Source organism: Teleopsis dalmanni, chromosome 2, assembly GCF_002237135.1.
Source record: "Teleopsis dalmanni isolate 2A chromosome 2, ASM223713v2, whole genome shotgun sequence".
Lineage (NCBI taxonomy): Eukaryota > Metazoa > Arthropoda > Insecta > Diptera > Diopsidae > Teleopsis > Teleopsis dalmanni.
The window spans coordinates 26633249-26654865 of record NC_051847.1 but is presented as its reverse complement, the minus strand read 5'-3'; the positions used below and the strand labels follow the sequence as shown (position 1 = coordinate 26654865).

General features: G+C 27.3%; 5 protein-coding genes across 7 annotated transcripts in view; 1 reads left to right on the top strand and 4 right to left on the bottom strand.

Moving 5' to 3' along the window:
- Nucleotides 1-1682, top strand: part of LOC119677448 (kazrin) — a 39250-nt gene extending 37568 nt beyond the window's left edge. For both annotated transcript variants that reach the window (XM_038088791.1, XM_038088793.1), the window contains one exon: nt 1193-1682. In XM_038088791.1, coding sequence (XP_037944719.1) covers nt 1193-1591 — 399 coding nt within the window. In that variant the 3' untranslated portion in view covers nt 1592-1682. The remainder of the gene's footprint in view (nt 1-1192) is intronic.
- Nucleotides 1683-6280: 4598 nt separating this feature from the next.
- On the bottom strand, nt 6281-6627 carry LOC119686088. Its single transcript, XM_038100553.1, has one exon. It carries the CDS (start codon nt 6560-6562, stop codon nt 6389-6391), a length of 174 nt encoding a protein of 57 aa, XP_037956481.1. The 5' UTR covers nt 6563-6627; the 3' UTR covers nt 6281-6388.
- Nucleotides 6628-8121: 1494 nt separating this feature from the next.
- Nucleotides 8122-10133, bottom strand: LOC119682684. The gene is made up of 3 exons (XM_038096177.1): nt 9786-10133; nt 9625-9714; nt 8122-8716 (listed from the first exon to the last, which is right to left on the bottom strand). Exons 1-3 carry the CDS (start codon nt 9820-9822, stop codon nt 8148-8150), a joined length of 696 nt encoding a protein of 231 aa, XP_037952105.1. The 5' UTR covers nt 9823-10133; the 3' UTR covers nt 8122-8147.
- Nucleotides 10134-12489: 2356 nt separating this feature from the next.
- LOC119680117 (cell growth-regulating nucleolar protein) lies at nt 12490-13692 on the bottom strand. The gene has a single exon (XM_038092793.1). It carries the CDS (start codon nt 13603-13605, stop codon nt 12526-12528), a length of 1080 nt encoding a protein of 359 aa, XP_037948721.1. The 5' UTR covers nt 13606-13692; the 3' UTR covers nt 12490-12525.
- A 1675-nt stretch (nt 13693-15367) lies between these two features.
- LOC119683698 (probable hydroxyacid-oxoacid transhydrogenase, mitochondrial) lies at nt 15368-17212 on the bottom strand. Of its 2 annotated transcripts, none has more exons than XM_038097503.1 (5): nt 16992-17212; nt 16826-16931; nt 16390-16764; nt 16191-16332; nt 15368-16133 (listed from the first exon to the last, which is right to left on the bottom strand). In XM_038097503.1, exons 2-5 carry the CDS (start codon nt 16841-16843, stop codon nt 15391-15393), a joined length of 1278 nt encoding a protein of 425 aa, XP_037953431.1. In that variant the 5' UTR covers nt 16844-16931; nt 16992-17212; the 3' UTR covers nt 15368-15390. The 2 variants fall into 2 exon arrangements, with proteins under 2 accessions (XP_037953431.1, XP_037953430.1); XM_038097502.1 differs by having other exon boundaries at nt 16826-16913.
- Nucleotides 17213-21617: the final 4405 nt, after the last annotated feature.

Sequence of the window (21617 nt, the reverse complement as noted above, 5' to 3'; positions counted from 1 at the left end):
TTTTTTGTCAAAGGACATAAGAGCTTTAATTAGAAGTGGAAATAGGTATTAAAATATATTTATGTTTTAATTCGAAAAAAAAGCTGTCTTATTGTCATATTAGTAAAAGCATACATAAGCTCATATTTTTAATCTCTATAAAAAAATAAACCTTACTTGATTATGGCTTAAGCATATAGTGGATCTGGTCCGGAAAAGTTTTCGAATATAATCATAGTTCCTTCTTCGTGTTTAAAAAGCTATAGATATTGCTTAAAGAATTTATGTGTCTAAGAAGCTATGCTTCATAAAAATTAATATCATGATATTGCCGGTTTATTCAGGCCCCAATATCAAAGATAAGAGAAAACATCAATGACCTCTAGTCGAATAATTCGCACATATGCATTAAAGCAGCGTTTGTGAGTTAGTCATGCTATTATATATAATAGCTTGGAATTTTGCGCTCCATACACTCCACAAAACATCTATCACCTCTAGTCGAATATTTTCCATATTTTAGTAAGGATTGTCTTTATCCATGTTGCTTAAGGCCTACAACGATTTCGTACACCTTGTCGGATGCAAGTCAGCGCTGCATAAGGGAGATTATTATAGATATTGTATAAGGTATAAATTCTATAATACTGTTTTTTGTTTCAGTATTATAGAATTAGTACTGAATTATATATATTACTGAATTGTTATTTTATTATAGAAATATTGTATTAACATTACTTCAGTGGAAATGTTCATTGGTTTTTCCCTACAGTAGTTCCGTACATTGTCCTAGCCACCAAATTTTTAAAATATTTCACATATATTTGATAATTAATCATTGTCATCTTGTCTTTACTGTTTTTCCTGTAAGTAGTCCCGTTCCAAAGGGAACAGAAGCACTTATTGCGCCATATATTTCATAACTTTTGAAGTACAACATTAAATTATAGTACCCTGATGATGACTATAGATTATAGTCGAAATATTGGTAAAAATAAAATCTTTAAAAACAAATAAATATTTTTTAAAAGATCATTATTTAGCTGTTGACCAATAAGCCCGTATTAAAAAGAACAAAAAAAACATTAAATTATTGTAAAAGATTATTAAACATTCGTAAAGTTACAATAATAATTTGATAGATTTTAAATAAAAACTTAATAAGAAAATAACATTTTTTTTTATATCTCATTCTATTTCATTATTTTTTTAGAGTTCTCTCTCTAAAGCCTTCCGTTTTAACACAAAATCACGGACAGGTAGTTCACTTGGCGATCGCAACTCCTTCGGCAACTCCACCTCCCCAACACCATCGTATAGCAGTTCAGAAGGTGGTGGAGGAATTTACGCCACTATAGGACCAACACATTTTCCAGCACCCACAACAGCTCCACCACCGCCACCAATCTCAAATTATGGTCCACCAGGTCATAGAGTAAGTGCGCCGCCAGTACAGTGCAGTACAATGGATTCAATGGCAGATTCCAATTTCCTCTATGAACAACATCGTCGCGTTAAGAGCATAAGTGATATAGGTGTTACAGCGTCAGCAGTGAATAGCAGCGGTAGTCTGGGTGGTGGCGCATCTGGTTCTTCGGGATCTCCCATATGAGAATCAATTATCATGTAAGCTCTAAAGCTTATCATAATCTATGTGCTATATTTATATATATGAAAAAAAGAAAAATATTCCCATATTATTAATATAAATAAATGAATACTCATAACATATTTTTATACAAAATAAAATTTAATATATTATGTATAACAGTGAAAGGAAACGGCTTCATGCTATGCTGCTTGTTACTTGGCTACGCATTCTGTTTTCTTGGCATTAAAACGTTCAATAAATTCATTTGCAAGTATGCAATTAAGCTTACAATATGCATTTCATGAGTGAATTTGTATCTTAAAATGATGAATTCATACATACCTATAGTAGTCGTTCACCATGCATAATTAAATATTTTAAGTATGTACACAAATATTTGCAATGCAATAAATGGAACTCATGTGGAGCATGCATATGACGTAGGAAGAACCAAATGGTATTTATGAAATTCATATTAATGTACGTAAACAATGTATTTGAACATGAGATAAATATCGTATATATGTTATGATACAAAAGAAATACCTCAAATAATTGATTTTTAACAACAAATTACAATTTATTAGTGACAAAATGCATTTCTGAGTCCTTCACCGTATCAAATCGTATTATAATGTTCATTTCTACGATATCCTATATCACAAGTCATATGTTAAATAGTTAAGTGCAATGTTATGTTTAAGTTCAACATTAATTTGGTTATAGTAAGTTCAGTATATTACATATTTACTAACATTATCTCATTACTTTAGTTATATGTATATGTTTATGCTAATGCTAACAAATATTGATATATAGAACAACGTTTTCATTAAATATAATCAATAAGTATCACATCTGTAGATAAGATGTCGTATAGATATAATGCTATTATGGAAGACTAACAAGTAAGCACGTACTCAGGTGTAGATTTGCTCCATTGATCCTTCAGAATTCTTAACTTTCAGTTCATTAGTATTTATTAGTATTGGAGAAGTCAGGGGCCGCATCTGCACCACAGACTCTTGTGACTATGCTGTTGCTTATAAGTTAGTTTAGCTTAATTTGGCTGGGTATTAGCTATAGAAATATTGCTCTATCTGGCACTACCAGATAGAGTTGAACCTCTAGGCATTACTTAATAACGTTAAACATCTATGTAAATTTTATATTCAGCATTTTAACGTATTTACAGAATATTTGAACCTTCCAAATATATTTTAATGCTGTTTTAAAGCGTGTTTTTTTTAATGGGACCCTTGTGGGATTTGAGCCCAGACATCTCATAGTTTTAGTACTCACACAATGTACTATTAAAGCGATTTAAGTTCACAATTGTGAATAGTCACATAGCTAAAGTAGGCTTTTAATTATCTGAAAGTTGATATTTATTGAAGTTATTCTTTTTAGTTAAGCGTTACTTTCAATACACTACTCTCATATACCTCAATTTGCATTTATAAGTCATTTAAGTAACTTCTAAGTAAATGACTGAAATCATAAATATTTTTCAATATATACAGTAAAGTGCTTCTCAATAATGTTAGAACATAGTATTGTTTTGTGATCTAAAAAACTTTATTATGTGATTATGAATTAAACAAATAAATATTTCCATATAAAAGCAATAAAAATCAGTTTTATCTGCACAACCTGCCTAACATTATGAGTAGTCTATATAGTGAAAGCACTCTTAAGTGAACGTCAATGGGACCAGCATTTCTCTTCGGTTCAGAGAATTGTGGTTTTAAAAAACCGATTTTATAAGAAGTCTGGAATTTGGATACTATGAATATTGCATGGTTAAAAGAGATGCCTGTACTTATAAACGCATCCATTGAACAAAGCTCTCACTGTATATTATTTAAGGTTAAAATGTATTTACTATATTTTATTTATATATATTTATAAATAATATTCTATATGTTTTGCAAGTAATGAGTAAATTTGCATTTAAATACACATTAATTATGGAAGAGATGATCAAACTACAATATAGAAAATTTAAACAAACATTAAGTATGTATTTTTATATTACCCACCTTGGATATTAAAATTGCAATCAAACTAAATTAAATTATTTAATAATAACTTTATTTATTCCTGTAAATATTTATAACTTTAAGTCAAACATATTTACTAAACAAATAAATGCAAAAATATTTAAAAATATGTTAAAATTATTGAATTAAAAACTCTATTTATAAATATGAAGTGCATATGTTAGTGATTATGAATATCTACATAAATGATATAATTAAACAATTAATATTCCAAATCTTTTGCAATTATAATGTGTATTGTAAATATAATTTATATTAAATTAAAATAAAAAACTTAAATGAACAACAAATCCAGAACTCCCGAAATGAAAGGCTAATTAGTGTAATTGTGTGCATAGATTAGTTGAAATTATTTAATAATAAAACCAAAAGAAATAAAAAACAACAAACTAAAAATATTTTAAATATAAAAAATAAATATAAAAAATTATTCATTTTATTTCTGTAGTTAAAATAATTGTTTAAAAATTCACTTAGTTAAGTTAAATTGTATTTACAAATAAATTATAATTTATTTATTTATAAAATAAACTCTACGACTGTTTATGTAAAAAATGTATTAATTTTTTAATATTATTTTTTTTTCTATTATCAAAAACATTCACATATTTGTCAATAACAGTCCTTGTGCTAATATTAAATTAATTATATTAAATATACACTTTGATAAAAATATGACACATTTAAAGAAAATGCAATAAAATATATTATACTAAATAAAAATTATATATTATTAAGATTTAATTTATTGTATAAAGTATATAAAGTAGGCAAATGTGAAGGTAAGTTATAAGTTTAATATATAGAAATATTACATACATTTAAAAATCTATAATTATAACTTAATCATATAATCTAATTATAATATAATCATATTAATATAAATAATATTTTGATTAGATTAGATTTTAAAAGGATTGGGAGCTTGTCACCACGTCACTGCATCCTTTAAGGACTATTGTGACATACCCATTTTAGTTCCATAGACAAGTAGCAGTTAAAAATGTCATTATGTCCTTCGGAAAGGTCTTACCTAATTCCGTTATAAGTACATAGGCATATGATAAGTACCAAAATCTAACACAGAATATGTTCTGCTGTTTCCTCTTCTTCGCAACAAAGTCTGCAGCTATCTTCCCTTTTAATTCTTAGGTTTAATAAATGTTTTTTTACTCCGCAATGAGAAACCCTGTGACAACTCATATGCCACATCTGTTCAGCGTTAGTAGCTTCCTAGTTCTGGCTTTAGATCGATTCGACATGGATTCTTTAGCTTGTCTGTATTATCCCAATCAGTCTGAGCTGCTCTTTCTAGCAACTCATTAATTTTATGTTTGAAAAAGCTCCATGAAGGACCGTAGAATGGTCGTGACCCAATATAATATGAGGCCGCCTCTTTTCTGGCTAATTTATTGGCTTTCTTGTTTCTCTTAAATCCGCTGTGCCTTCTCATACTAGTTTTGAGGTCACTAAAGGTGAGCGTAGTACTAGGAGTGCTGATTTGCTGTCAGAGAAAATATATATGCTTTTCCTTGTGACAGGTTACTCTTTATATTCGGTTATACATAGTTCAATTGCGTGTACTTCGACTTGAAAAACTGTGTTTGCTTAACTCATACTCGCAAATACTTTCTCTTTTGGTTAAACCCCATATACACCATTGCCCAATTTTTCCTTATTCCTTCGATGTTCAGCTACATCAATATCAAAAATAAAAACTGATAGCTTCAAATTATATTTAATATAGCTAGAAAGAGAAAGAGAGAGAGAGACACAGAAAAGTTTCCAAAGTTTCTTTGATATACGATTTCTTGCATTTTCTACAATCGTCACTACTGACGACAGCAGACAACAGCTTATATTACAACCAGTTAAGTTCGGTTAAAATACATTCTGTAGTTCTTTCAATCAAACTATAACACAGATATGGTTTATGTTTCATCTTCATAAACTCTATAAATTCTAAAACTCTATCAAGATTAAAAACTCCGGATGTATATTATATGTTTTTTATCTATACAATTTTTACATACGCGAGGTATGGAGATATGTATGAGGTATGTACTATATGACATGGACTATTAAAATAAATTTAAGTAACCAGGTATTGGCATATGAAAAAAGTAATTCGCAAGTTATATGGTCAGTGTTACTGAACGATTGAAGTGCGATACCACCACGAACTTGATAATATGTACAATAAAGGACCAGAATGTGATGATAGTTATATAGTATATTATATAATAAATATTGAATATTTAGATTTAATATATTAAATCTCATCTATTGAGAAGTTGAAGCAAACGATTGTTAAAACAAGCCCTGACATGACCATCGAGTTGTGAGACAGGTAGAGACAGGTCGATGAAATGATCTGTCGATAACGTAGTAGGTGTCTTTAATCAAACGTGTAAGTATGATCGAAGAGCTGTCGTTTCAGAAAGAAGTTCATATAAGTTATAAAATAGTTGTAATATTATTTTGTTGCTTTCATTCCATTTTTTATTGATTCTAAATATTATTATTTCACTACAGCATATTTTAGTTGACTATTTTTAAAGAATATTTATTATTCTAAATATTTTTGCTATAATAATAAAATTTCTACAAATTGTAATTTTTCTTGTCCAAAACATTTTACAACGATTTGACGATTATTTTTTTGCAATGATGGGGTGCAATTCAACTTTTGTTGCTGCTGCTGCTGTTGTTGTTGCTGTGCTTGGTGCCCTTCACCTCCTCTACTCCTGGTTTGCTAGCGACGTCTTTCGTCGAACCCAGCATTATTATTTTCAGTATTTACAGTGGGACGTTTGGTTGTAGCTGGTCGTCCCCGTGGATCAGGATTTGGTTCAGCAGCTGTGAATACTGCCATGTTTCCAATTAATGCCAAGAGTCCAAATAATAAGAAGGCACTGAACCACTTCATCGTTGTGAAAGCTGTTGTGGGTAGGAAACTTTTTACTTCGAATGTTTAGTTTGCACTGTGAATTTTAACGAATGATGAACCGACTTTTATACGATTTCTGCTGCATTCGAGCTATGATGTTTTAATAATTGTAGATATAAATTTCTAGAAGATAGCTATCTTTAAGATAAATTTCATATAAATCTTCAACTTAAGTATTGTCAATCTGAAATAGTCTGAAAAAAATCGGAAAATATGTCAACAATATTTATTTATCAAAATCAATCAGTTTAAATTAATGATTTGAGATTTCATAGATTTTTTTAATTGTATAATTAAATATCTGATAACAAAGCGATGGGTGGGTCAACGTTTAGGTAATTAGTTTGTTTTGCAAGTAATTAACATGAATTTGATTAACATCGCATTTCCCAGAGAAGCAAATAATGCTCCGTTCTATAGCAATTTTTAAATTATACAAAACTGAACGCATCCAACCGAACGAACTCACCGATTGTTTTAATACCATTATTGTTAATTAATTAATTTGCAATATTAACATAACTGAGTAAAATGCAGTTCTATATTCAAGTGCAAAACCTTTTAATTCGACTACTCGATACACTTTACTCTTTCATGCTCCTCACCACGGAGCTTAAAACATATTTAGTTTTATTGGAATGAAAGTGATATGTTAAAAAAAGTCATGCGGACAAGAATAAAAAAATTTTAAAGTAGGTCGGGGTGCATTCAGAGCCTATAATTTAATAATAATAATAGTCATATAACAATATATTTTCACAACTTCATATATTTTTTGCTGTGCCCGTTTAGAGAATATGGAATAGAGTTGAATTCACTGAAGTGACAGAAGTCTGTAAGTGATAGATATTACTTTCATAATGATACTTCAGTAAAGAGTGTCCTGTCAAAAAACATATAAGTATCTAAACATTCTCTATTGAGTTGAGAAATTTTTTCAGATTTTAATTTATCAGAGTTCATAAAATAGAATTCTATTATTACAATCCTTAATTTGATGACTCATTCATAGTATGTGTTAAAGTAACTTTGTAGATTGAAGATGATAGTACTTACACATTATAATTAAAACTATATTAAAAATCAATGAATACATCAAATGCTCAAATTTACCTGTTTAATAAATTGTAAGCAACTAAATATTCTCTATTTAATTAAAAAAGCCATTCAGATTGGAGTACTAATGTGTTAACAATAGAATCTACATTATATTATAGTATGCAATACTTATGTGACTAGCATTACTCAGAGTACTATCAACTGTTTTATACTGATTTCGGGAACTCTGGTAAGTTTTGGCATTATCATAACAACGAGTAATAAAATATGCTGTGTTGTTATCGCTATCTAAGTGATCTATTGATACCATTAGTATTTAGTCTACACGCACAATAACTCATAAGATAGTGACCTCCTACACAATAATCACCATTGGAATAATTCTTTCTATTGTGAAACTCATTTACAATAATGAATAACAATAATTAATTTTTTTTTTAATTATTATTAAATTATTTTTTTTATAAAACTTTTCTTTATTCGATATCCATCCTTCCCATTCTTCTTAATAATTACACTCCGGTGGCGAATCTTCAGGACACGTATGTTGTTCATTGGGTTTTATAGGCCGGAAACCTATTGGAATCGATGGAAAAAATTCTTTTGCAGTTGCATTTAAATTAGAAGTTTTGTAGGTGGGTGAATATTGTGCATTAGAAGCGCGTAGATAATATGGAACAGAATTATTTTCACCATCAGCAGCGGATGCTTTTTGAATTTTCTCATTAAAAGACTTTTGGAAATAATCAAAATTTATATTACTATGTCCTAGAACATTAATTGGTGAATTGCATTTCCCATAATTTTCTTCGGAATAATTTACGGGAGTGGACATGCTTGAAACTCGAGGTGGGTTAATATTTTCGTTTACTTTAGGTTTATTTTTGAAATAATTTACACCATCATTCAAGAAATATTGAGTTGCCTTTCGGTATTCTGTACTGCCTTGCGGAGATTGCTCAAATTTACTGTGTAAAGAAGGCTGACTTTCTTTAGAGGTAGATCCAACTTTATTTTCATCTTTTTTGAGCTGACTATATTCAGGGACAGTATCAACCGCAATTTCTTGATTAACTACAATAAAAAATTTTTTATTATTTTTTGATATTAAGTTTATATTTGATATTTATAAATTGTACGCATTCTTATTAGATATATTAAATTTAATATAAAGTTTGGATATTAAATATTTAAATAAATTGTGTACGCACATTCTTATTAGATATATTAAATTTAATATAAAGTTCTAATTTATTTAACATTATTAATATTTATTTCAGGATCATAAAATAAATTTAAAATATTTGTTTGTCTTCAACTATATCTTATGCATTTTTTAGTTATAGTGAAAAAGCCAGAATCATAAAATCATCCTTCAAAGTAATTTAGCGTCAGTTCACCAAAAATATTTCAATAAATGTTTATATATATAAACCATGTTGATAATATAATAAACTGCATATACTGTTAAAAATGATTCGGATGAGAAGTTAAAGAATCGAAGATTATTATAAGTTAAAGTTTGATTATAGTAAGAGTATACACACAGTTTATTTATTAAAATATATGACATATCACTTTAGTTCCTTTCTGTATATATATCGTATACAAACTTACTCATTTGTACTTGCATATAGTAAAATAAGTAATTGTTTAAGTGCTAACTAACAACACTAAAAAAAGAATAAAAGTTCTAGCTAAAACAATAAAAATCGACAAAAATAGTACTAAAAATCTTTGTAGACATGATATTTTTAGTAAAAATGTTATTATGTGTACATTGTTTTTTTGTTTTAACTTAAAGCCCGGTATTTCGGTTAGTTAATCCAAATGAACTCCTCGTACAATAACTTTTTGTTTCTCTCCAAGCAAACTTTCAAACTTCTCAAATTTTTTACTTAATAATCATTATTTTATATACCGATATACTGATATTGATATGTACTTGTATTAAGTTTTCAGGAACAAATAGTTTAACTTACATATTTTTGACCAACCAATAGGGTACTTAAAATCAAGCTTTTGCTCAGTAGTTTCAGTACCATTGGGGTTAATTGAGATAGGTTTTTGAGCTGAAATAAATTTATGCGTAATATTAACATTACAAATTATAGTTAAAAATCAAGCTCATTTTTATTCTTACAGTTGGATTCATCCAATACTTCATCATAATTATCCATATTTAGATATTCAAAATTTGTTCTTGTACGTCCTTGTAAATCGAATTAAAAATAGGAGGAATAACAAAAATATCTTTGATTGCAAAAAACTAAATACTGAGAGCTATATCTCGAAATGGTTATAGTACAATATATTTTACATTCAAAAATTTTTGTCACTAGGAAATTTAGTACGACGTTGGTATTACTCTATCTGCTTTGGATAGATTTTGTAACTGTTATACAAACTGTACTACGAATATGATTGATTTAAGTAGAACTTTGAAATAGTTTTTTACTAAATATTTTTCAATTAAAAGAAATAAATTAAAATAAAGATATATTACAAATAAAATCATAAAAAATTTAAACATTTTAAAATGCTCAATATTTTCTTAAATTAATTGGCTTACTTAGTGAATTAAATTTTGTATCAATTTTGTATTAATCGCAATGCATATAATGAAAAATAGTCATAAGTTTATAAGTTTTATGAGCCTATATTTGATTCATTTTAAAATATAAAATTTGCTGAAATGGTTTTTAATAAGAACCCTTATACCAAAAATGTTTTAAGATTGTTTGTTATGTACATATTCTGAATATGTGATTGACCGTAAATATGAATATAAGCGAATTTTAAGAGTTTTTGTATTAAATTTCAGTTCAATTTATTATTTTTATTACAAAAGATTTAAAGCGTATAGTGAAAAACTGTTTTTAAACAGTCTTTGTTACGGTTTTCAATAAACCTTTTTTTTATAAACTCATGTTTACATAATGTAATGAATTAAATTTAACAAATGGATTCATTATTTCACTATTTTAATAATAATAATAATATATATAAATCATGATTCATTAAACAACGTAGTTTTATATCTATTGTTTTTATTTTTTCACATACTAAGGTCAGATTTTTCAGTAGTAACCTGTCTTAAAGTCTGACTTGAATCAGTTGAGACTAAATTAATATTAATTAGCAAAACAAGTATTTGAAACGATTAATTGAATCAAAATACGTAGTGCAGAAATAATATATATTCTCTATTATGTTAAATTTTCCATAGGATACTGAAGTTTTAAATCACGTCTTTCAGTTTCGAGAAGACCGATGAAGCAGAAAGCATCCACAGCAAAAAAAAATCACTCTCAGCCTATCAAGTTAAAGGGATTTGTTATTAATAATTGCATATTAGTAAAATAAATAAAATCAATGTAAATTAGAGTACAATAATTAAAAGAACTCTAGATTATTTTAACTATGTATACTTAATTTATAAGATATACAATTCTTTTAACAAAGTTCCAATAGTAAAAAATAAGTTCAAACGATTACAATTAATGCTTATTTATTACTGGTTATAATAAACATATAGTATTATTATTACAATATATGAAATGATTTTAAATAAACTTTTCCTTGGCTCCATTTAGTAGTGCAAATGATGGTGTTGGTAGTGTCCTGACAAATGATGATGATGACGCGGTATAATTATTGTAGATACAGGTTTTGCTACCAGTACGGGTTTGGCTACAAGTATAGATTTTGCTACCAGTATGGGTTTTGCAACCAGTATAGGTTTAGTTACCAGTATGGGCTTAGAAACCACTACACGCTTTTCGACTAAAATTGGTTTCGCAACAACAGCCGGCTTTGTCACAACCACAACAGGATGATACTGATGTAAATGTCCAGGTTTTGCTTCACTACAAGATATAACTCCGATGATGATGACAAAAATTAGTAAGAACTTCATGGCGTTTAACTTCGTTTGTTGTCAGAGGTAAGCTTCAAACTGAAGTCATCAAAATTAAAATTCACTTTTATATTGTAAATATTCTATAATTATTTATTGTAAACTTGAAGCTCTTATACAGTTCAAGGTAATAAATATTAATTATTTCTGTATAGAAAATTCTTTAGCGGTATTTTTGTGGTCATTTCTTACAGTTAAAAAAAAAAAAAAAAAAACATAAAATTATAGATATTGCGGTTTTACTTAACTTCATTCAATAGTTTTTTTAAGTTACTTAAAATATTAGTAAAATATTACTAAATGACAAATTTTATTTAAAATTAATGTGGATATTTTATTTTAACGTAAAAAATTTCCAACAATTAAGAAATATACTTTAGTTGAATAGATTATATATTTCATTTGTTAAATTAAATACAATATTCTGTTAAGTTGGAACCCATAAAGATCTTATGTCCAATCATTATAGATTCGCTATTAATAATAAACTTATATAATAAAATTGACTTTAAAGTGAATAAAATAAAATTTACCAAGTACTAATAATTGTATTTTATGAAAGTATAAGTATTAATAATTATTTATTACTATTAATATAGATTAGATCATTAAATATAACAGTTTTGAATTGTCTACTTGTTTTTTATAATATAGAATAATGATACTCTACTTAATTAGCAGATAATTTAAGAATTCTTTCAATAAGAATAAATAATTTTTAGTTATAAAATATTAAAATTCAATTAAAAAATTAATTTTTTTTTTAAACAAAAAAGCTTTCTACATAAGTTTATATATACAAATTTTATATGTAAAAATGTACAGAAATATTTACACATTTCTTCTTAAATCTTAATAGTTATTTTACAGAAAATACTTAATAAACAAAATTAAAAGAAATAAAATAAATTCAAAAAGATAAAGAGAAATTAAACTTAACTTTAACTTAACTTAATAAAGGACCCTAAGCAGATTTAACCAAATCTCCATCAACATTTACAGCTTCACATCTTTTCAAGTATTTATTAAATTTCTTTTCAAATTTCTGGACTTCCTTTTCAGTCATTTCAGTTACTTCTAATTTGCTCATATATTTTTTAAGAATTTTTTTCTTTAGTTTTTCCAATAAAATTCCTTCGGCCTGTTTATTAACAATTTTTGACAACACGTCTTGCCATCTGAATTCTTCAGAAGCTTCAATTGCACTTGGAGCTACCTCAGCTATTTCAGAAGTAGGCTCAGTTAATTCAATAGAATTTTCAGATTTTTGTTTCTTACTTTTCTTCTTATTGGATTGAGTTTGTTCAACTTCATTTTGGATAGCACCTGCAGTGGTTCCTTCAACTTCAGCTTCAGCTTCAGTTTTCTGTTTTTTATTTTTTTTCTTTTTTGGTTCGCTATTACCATTTTGTTGAGAGTTCAGATCAGTTGCTGCCACTGTCGCAGGCTCATTTACCTCCTGTTTTTTGCTCTTCTTCTTCGGTGGTTCATTAAGACCATTTCCATTTGGTACTTCACGTTTTACTCCATTATGTGGCAATGTTGCTGACTTCAGTTCTTCTTCTTCAGTTTTGACCTTAGTTTCTGGAGCTTTACTGGCTTTCATTTTCTCTAATTCTTTTTCTAACACATTCCATACTTCAACTGCCTGTCGTTGATGCACTCGTACACACTTGGTTATAAAATTCTGAAACTTCTGTTTCTTGCGTGGCACATTATCGAATGATTGTAATTTTTCAAATACACCACGTGCAGGCGCACTTATTTTGTACTCTTGATTGTTTAATATTGAACGCACTATTTCCATCCAACTTTCTTGTTTTTTATTATTTTTAAATTCTTTTGGTACATAATCTTTGCCAGAATACTTTTCCGCTTCAGTGATACATTGGGTGTGCGCCACATATTCTTCGTTAAAAAAATCCTTTTGACAATCCATACATGTAACATTTTTCACCATGCCACGGCATTTTGTATTAAAATGTTTATCTACGACGGGTTTTTTGACTGAATCCCCACAATGATTACAAGTAAAAACAACCATTTTTATTTTATTAAGTTTAATATACTTGGAATTAAAATATTCTATTTACAACTTGACCGGCCAGTTGTATTTGACAATGAAAATGAACACAACACGTGCGAATGTGAGAGAATGAGAGCAAAAGTTAAAATGACAGCAATGTCAATTGCCGCGTTGCCAATGCGTAATTTTTATTAAATGAATAAATGATTTAAGAAGTATGAAGTTAATAATGTATTGTATGATGTGTGTAATTAAAACAAACAAAGCAGAAATTTTACATACCTTAAAACATTTTTAATTATATATTTCTATATTTATATATATTCTTATTGATGGTTTTACATATGAAACTATATGAAGAAATAACTGAAAATATGTGGGGCAACACATTTAAATACATCAAGTTAATTTGTGAGATTAAGACAACGAGATTAAGTTAATCTACATTTCTAAACTACACCGTTTACATTAAACAGTGGAGATTTTGGACGTTTCACAAATTTCTGTTCTTTATTTAGAACATAATTATAATTTTGTAATATAATATAGTATAAAATTGTAATATAAATTTAATAAATAGTTTTATAACGATAATTTAACAAATTTTAATTATTATTATGTACAAAACTATTATTAAATAAATTTAATAAATACTTCACTCACTTCGGCATTTTCAAATTTTCAATATTGTTTTAAATAGATTTTAATATTTCTTTTCCAATTCTTCTAAGAACGTAAAAAAATCAACGATATTAAGACATTTGCAGAGTTGCACAGAAAATTAATCATTATTTAGATTAACTTTTATATGGGAAAGTTGTGGTTAAACAACTAGATTAATATTTAAATCTTGATTATTGCTTTAGTCTACTTTTAATCTCACAATGTGAACGCAGGAAATTAAAGGAATTAATGTAATGCAAATTTCAGTGTTTAGATCTATATGTATATATATAATAAAAATGGTTTAAAGCTTGACATTTTTAGATGGCATTTAAGTATTTACTTAAGGAAGAGATTTAAGGAAATAAGTACGCGTTTTGCTTTTATATCCTTTTATAAATTTTGTAAAGTAAATTTGACGAAATCATGCGTGATTATAAAGATAAACCCGAAAATGTGTTAAGTAATGTAATGTAATGAATTTCAATATCAACTTACGGTGTAGCCGATATATAAAAATCACATTTAAGATATATTCATATGTAAACCTACATAAATTCACATAAACATACCATTTAATTAAAAATAGCAATATTTTCAGCGTAATTATTAATATATTTATTTCATATATACCATAATTAAAACTCAAATAAAAATTTTAATATAAAAATTATTACTATTTTATTATTATATAAACATATCTTTTAAATTTTATTTGTGGAAATATATGGAAAAATTTAAAGAAATATATATAAAAATATAATTCTTCATTAATATAAAAATGTATTTTTTTATTAATATAAAAATATAATTAATATATAAATATAAATATAATTATTAATATAAAAATATAATTTTTTATTAATATAAATATATAATTTTTTTTTAATATAAAAATTAATTTGTGTTTATTTATAAATATATTTCTGATCTATTACAATTGTAGAGCTTTTTAATTCTCAAAGCTCACGATATACTAAAAGAATGTTATAGAATATAGACAAAAATGTCAATTCTATTTCGTCAGCTCTTGACTTTAGTTCGCGCCAATTATTTCGTTAGCGCCAATGAAAATTTTTCAAAGACGTAGTTTTGTGCAATTTAAAAAAGGTGATTTATTTTGTAAAATAAATAAATATTTTAGTATATTTCCATGGATTTTTCAAAAAGTTTTCCCAAATCTTCTCTATTTTGTGACCGCGGCGCCAGTTTTGTAATTCGTTCCTGTGGCAAAGTACCGTCAACTAAACTTGGTATATCGTCAGTTGTGAAACCCAGTGATTTTAATCCATTTTCTATTTTGGCATCTTGCATATATTTTCGAACGGTATCAGCTAAAATAGATCCTGCATCACTTTTTCGAGCGTTTCTTATGTCAGTACCTAATATTTCAGCTGCTTCCAAGTGTCTTTCTGGACATGCTTTTGCAGTAAATTCAAAAACTGCAGGTGCACTAATCACAACTGAAAGTCCATGTGGTATGATAGCATGTGATGTAGCATAACCAACTGGTTGAAATTGGCGTACCAAGCCAGAAATTGGATACGATAAACCATGACAAAGATGTACACCAGCATTACCAAATCCCACACCCGCCATAGTTGACGCTAAATGCATCTTTAAACGAGCTTCTATGTTGTCTGGTTGATAAATAGCATTTATGAAATTTTTTTTAATTATATCAAGTGCAAAACGGGCCCAAACATCAGAGACAGGATTCCGTCCTTGGTAGGGTGGTCTTAAACTGGGATCAGTGGGTGCTAAACTACGCTCACGATAATCAATAGCAGTGAAACTTTCAAGTGCATGACAAAACACATCAAAACCAGTATAAGCTGTTACACGTTCTGGTTGAGTTAATGTATGCAGTGGATCAATTATGCCTGAAAATATATGCAATTTTAATAGATATAGGTTATCGAGTAATTATCTTGCATTACCCAAAAATGGTTTAAGGTATTTGCTTGAAATACCCGTTTTGGCATGTAATTTCTTGTAGTCAAAAATAGCAACGCCGGTGGTTTCCGAACCTGTGCCAGATGTTGTTGGAAGTGCAAACATTGGTTTTAGTTTAACGGTTATCTAAAAAATGAATTACATATGTGACAATGAAAAATAAAATTTTAAATGACTAAACACCTCTTTGCCTTTTCCAATTGGTTTATTGACATAATCCAAAAATTCAGCTTCCTTATCGCAGGCAAATAAATTTGCTACTTTGCATGTATCTATGACAGAACCACCACCAATGGCCACAAACGCATCGAACTGCTTTGATCGTGCATAGTTCACAGCATGCCAGAAACTTGTATCTGTCGGCTCTACGCGTGTTTCATCATAAACATCGTAGCTTATGCCATTACGATTAAGGGAATCAAATGCCGTACGTACACTCGTTAAGCTTGCCACATTCTTATCCGTTACCACGCAAACTGATTTCGCACCCAGGTTACGTATATCAGCACCCAGCTCAGCTGAAACTCCGGGACCAAAACGCACAGTTGAAGCGGACATCTGTCAAGGTTAAATTAATTAGAAAATATCTTATGGGGGTATTGAGAACATCTTCTTTCACCTCAAATGCGTATTCCATTTTGCCAGTCTGTCTCGTGGCAGCTGCGGTAGCCGAACCATAATTCTGCGAATGTGCCGGGCATTTGCAACTTTAATTTTAATTAAAACTGTTTATAAATTTAATTGGAACTTTTTATTAAAATTTTTATTTTGCATCTTAAACTTACGAACTTCCAACGATTGTATTTATTAAATTGAGTACATTTTTGCGTGTCATTTTTCTTTCACTGGCCGGTTCCAAATATCAACTTCATACGCTTGATTAGTAAATAATTTGATAAGAATTATGCCAGATATTCCGTCAGCTGCGAGTCTGCACTACTAAAAGGTTGAAAACTCAGCTGCTTAAATAGCCTTTGATCGCAGACAAAATTTGCGCAAACAATTGACTACGTCTCTCTGACCCTACAAGTTTCGAAAGCAGTATTAGTTTATGAGACAATACGCTTAATACAGTCAAACAGTTCTTATATATAATTAAACAATTATGATAAAAACAAATTTTGATAGTTTATTAAATATAATTTACTTTTATTATAGATAAAATGGATACTTCAGATACACCAATTGATCAAATTGCTTGTTTTGACGATTTTAGAGGAGATATTATAGACTTTGAATGTATGTGGGAGGAATGTGAACAAGAAGAACATAAAAAAAACTTTGATATGGAACTATCAAATTCTTTCGATTCAAAATTAAATTTATCTTCTGATGAAAGGTCAATTAGCAACAAAAATAATAAATTTAAAATTAATAATAAAAATAGCTGTGGATTATATTTTAACTGATAGTTTCTGTCGACCAAAATTGATCAACAGAATCACAATCAACTACTATGTGTCTGAGACATATTTATCATATCAACTTATATATAAATCGTATAAATTATCTAATTAATTTATGTGGATCAGATAAATTACTTTGTGTTAATAATTGTATTTTCATATCTAATATGTGAATATGTTCATTGTTATGCATATATTTGTACTATATGTATATATTTATCTATTATGTATTTTAATATCATTTTTTTTAGTTATGACTTTTAAGTTTAATTATTATATATTTTTAATTCTTTACTGTATAACAGTTTTTGTGTATATCATATATAAAAGAATGTTAGTTAAAATTTAATAATATACATATCTTCGTTCTTTTCATTGTTAAAAGTTAGTGTTATAGCACATTCACAGTGTTCACAAATCATTGTTTTTATTAATTGAATATATGTGATATATAATATAAATATAAACGATTTAATATATCAATTAAATATTTAATTTTTTTGTGTGATATATAATTTCAATAAAAGTTCTATCAACAACACAAATGAGTTCATTATAATGTGAACGTTCATACATTAATATAAATGAGCAAGTGCCTAAATGAGACTGTGTGAATGTACTATTATGTTCAAGACAATATTATTTCTTTATAATATTATTGCTATATCATAGTATAGTGATATACTATTTGTGATCATAAATTACCAAAATTGTTTTTAAAATTTATTGCATTAACAAATTCTAGTCATATTGGTTTTATGTTGATAAAAAATTGTTTTTTAAAAATATTAGTTTTATAAAATTAATGTAAAAATTTTTATAATTATGTGCGTAAGTTATTTTAATTTGTAAAACAAAATTATTTAAATATATTTTTAACATAAAATTATGTAACAAATATTATTGCATACATATATTAAAAGGATAATAATAAAAAATTGTTGTTGTTTTGAAAATTAAAAAAAAATTGATTTGAAAACTCTTATGAATTTGAAGCGATATTATAGGGCCTAATATATCAAACTTACGGTTACATTATAAAAGTGATAATAAAATGTTCTATATAGGTATACTTATAATATAATGCATACTTAAATATCGATTAAATATTAATGTGACATTTATTGGAATTTAATGAGAGATTTTGGTGCACAACATTAAACATATAAGTGTACTTTATAAAAAGGTTCCTAAAAGTTTATATATATCTTAGAATATTTGATGATATTAAGTATTTGTCTATGCCTTGCAGTGAGAGTTTATTGTTAAACCTTGTCTTATAAAATAAGCTACAGATCAAACAATTAAATACGAAAATGGAACCAGGATTTGGGATATTTCATTTGCTTATTTAGGAAAGTTACCACGAATAATATTTAATCAAACCTTAATTGAAATTAGAAGACATGTTCTCTCAAAATCCCGCTTTCTAATGAATAAAACTGCATAAACTAATGTGACAGTTGGCTAATCTTTAAGATATTTAAAGAATATATTTTAAAATGGTTTTTATAGTACTTAAAAGCCCATTAATATTTCTGATATCTGATTTGGATTTAACTAAATAATAATTCTAATATATTGAATACATACAGTTATTTACGATTATCTTCAAAAAAAAAATTATATTGTTCTAGAGTTATTCTGGTTGAACTACACCCTTTACATAAAGTGCATCATTGGGTTACTAAGAAAATACAAGTATGGTACATATTTTGTAAGATGTTTGAATATTTTTGTTGTAATCAGATATTCGAAGTGAAGTATGAGAAAACTAATTCATAGACTTTCCTATATCAAGTGCCGTTCCTAAATCAATTGGCATTCTTAGGTGATGGATGTTATCAATTAAATTATTATCTCTTAAAAAATATGTCGAGATCAATTACAATTTCTCGAGTTACAGTCATAAATCCATAACAGATTGTAAAGTTATGCGCTAACTCTCTGTGAATATATTAGTCGTATAGTTGCTTAGTTGACATGCCATTGTCGATTAGGATATCATGTTAACAAACTGAAAACTTCCTTGTAATGGTTTTTTCCATAGTTGTAGAGATATCAATCTGAAAGTTAGTGTATAGAAGCATAATTAGCGGTTGAAATTAAAATTTCTGTTCACTGATTACTAACGTAGCCGTGAGGATTACATAGAAAATGCTTTACACCTGCTTTATCACTATTTAGCGCATTCTTTATATCTTTTTTAAAAGGATCTCAGTCAGTTAGAATATCATTCCTTAAAAAACATCTTAAATTTTGTTAATGTTTATATCTAGTCATAAAACCTTCAAGTTCTGTATGGTAACACAATAGGATTAGATGCTTAGTGGACTGATGTTAAGTTACTGTTAAGGTCTATCCGGTTACCTAAGTAATTACTTATTTCAATCTACTTTCTCAAACTGACATTAAACATAATTCATTAAAATAGAATCATCTATGAAATGATTCAAAGTCTATTCATAGATAATATTTTTTGTTCTAATATTTATTCTTATTGAGTCTTAATTTTTTTAGTTTTTTGAGTTTTTCACATTAGGAAGAAACACTTACTATATGTAGGAAATAAATCAAATCTAGCCATGTTTAATATCTTTGGTTTCAATCTATTGAACGTTTTTCTAATTCCATCCAGGTTACTTGAAATTATATCTCACCCATCTTTTTTCCAACAATAGCTCTTCTTTCCATTTTACATATATATTTGTATGTTTTAATTACTTTAATGTTTCTTGCAGTATAGATCTATAGCCGAATTTAACTGGGTTAACTAGTCAAAATAATCTGAATGGTCAATATGTATTGAACTAATGAAAAACGTTATATTAATTAATATATCAAATATAATATTATATTAATTAAATATAGTATAAGAATATAAAAGATTAAATCTTTACACATATTAGAGCTTTTTAGAAACGAATATGTTTCTGGAACCGATTTTATGATAACTCTTATTAAATTCGACAAATTTTTTGATAATAGTTTTTATAAATGGCGATACTTGACAATTATATTTGTTAAAAATATGTATTTATTTTAAAAAAATTTATGTGTAGTTCATTAGTTATCTGATGTCTCCTGAATTGCGTTATAAACATTTTAATAAGCCAATGCAGTATAACAAGTAGCTAGATGGCGCATATATTTATTGGTTTTCATATAAAAAGTTTGAGGTTCGATATCTCGAAAAGTAATATATGTAGTTTCATATATGACCTAGTGAAAGTAGTTGTTTAAAATATCTGGTTCTACTAAAACCCCGGATGTCAAATTGGCGTGACCGAGGAATCAAAATTGTGACCTGTTTTTATACTGCATTAAATGGTCTTGCTAGTTAATGGTCTAATCAGTTAAATTCACTTTAGCAGTCATAAGTTTCTAATATTGCAATCGAAAGCAGAGGTGATGAAAGGTAGATTTTTAGGGTTTGAAGCATTTTACACTTAATATAATGCAGAATACATTATACTTAATTAAATTAATTAATTAAATTTGTATTAACTTTAAAACAGTTTTCAAAAACCCTACTTAAATAAGTCTCTGGAAGTCTCTGGCGTCAATGACTGGAATACTATATTTAAATATAAATAAATAATTAAAATAATCCTCAAAAATCCTCAAAGAAAACAAGATTTTATTATTTTCGTGGAAGTTAATGATTTTATTACCGAATGAATTGAAATGATTTATTACATAGTAAACATCTGCTCTTAACATTAACTTCCGAATTATTTTATATATTATATTAAGTTTATTAATAATCAAATAAAATTATTAATTTAGGTTCAATAAAATTTTTTCATTAAAATTAAAAAATAATAATTTATAGTTTTTAAAACACAATATTAAAAACACATTAAAATTTTTGGAATTTCAAAGAGTAGATCTGGTAAGATCAAATACTTATGTTATAATAAGGGAGTACATATATGGAGAAAAATGTGCCCATAGAGTTCTGGAGGTGCTTAAAGAGTTGTGAAATAATTAATTGAAAAAATA

Bases quoted from the DNA above. Each gene is read 5' to 3' on its own strand.
- LOC119683698 (XM_038097502.1), bottom strand. From the start codon at position 17,041: ATGACACGCAAAAATGTACTCAATTTAATAAATACAATCGTTGGAAGT. The intron at 16,914-16,991 runs GTAAGTTTAAGA...TTAAAATTAAAG, and splicing joins AATACAATCGTTGGAAGTTC to TTGCAAATGCCCGGCACATT. The intron at 16,765-16,825 runs GTGAAAGAAGAT...TAACCTTGACAG, and splicing joins AAATGGAATACGCATTTGAG to ATGTCCGCTTCAACTGTGCG.
- LOC119682684 (XM_038096177.1), bottom strand. From the start codon at position 9,822: ATGGATAATTATGATGAAGTATTGGATGAATCCAACT. The intron at 9,715-9,785 runs GTAAGAATAAAA...AATTTATTTCAG, and splicing joins AGTATTGGATGAATCCAACT to CTCAAAAACCTATCTCAATT. The intron at 8,717-9,624 runs GTAAGTTAAACT...TTTTTATTGTAG, and splicing joins TATTGGTTGGTCAAAAATAT to TTAATCAAGAAATTGCGGTT.
- LOC119680117 (XM_038092793.1), bottom strand. From the start codon at position 13,605: ATGGTTGTTTTTACTTGTAATCATTGTGGGGATTCAGTCAAAAAACCC.
- LOC119686088 (XM_038100553.1), bottom strand. From the start codon at position 6,562: ATGAAGTGGTTCAGTGCCTTCTTATTATTTGGACTCTTGGCATTAATT.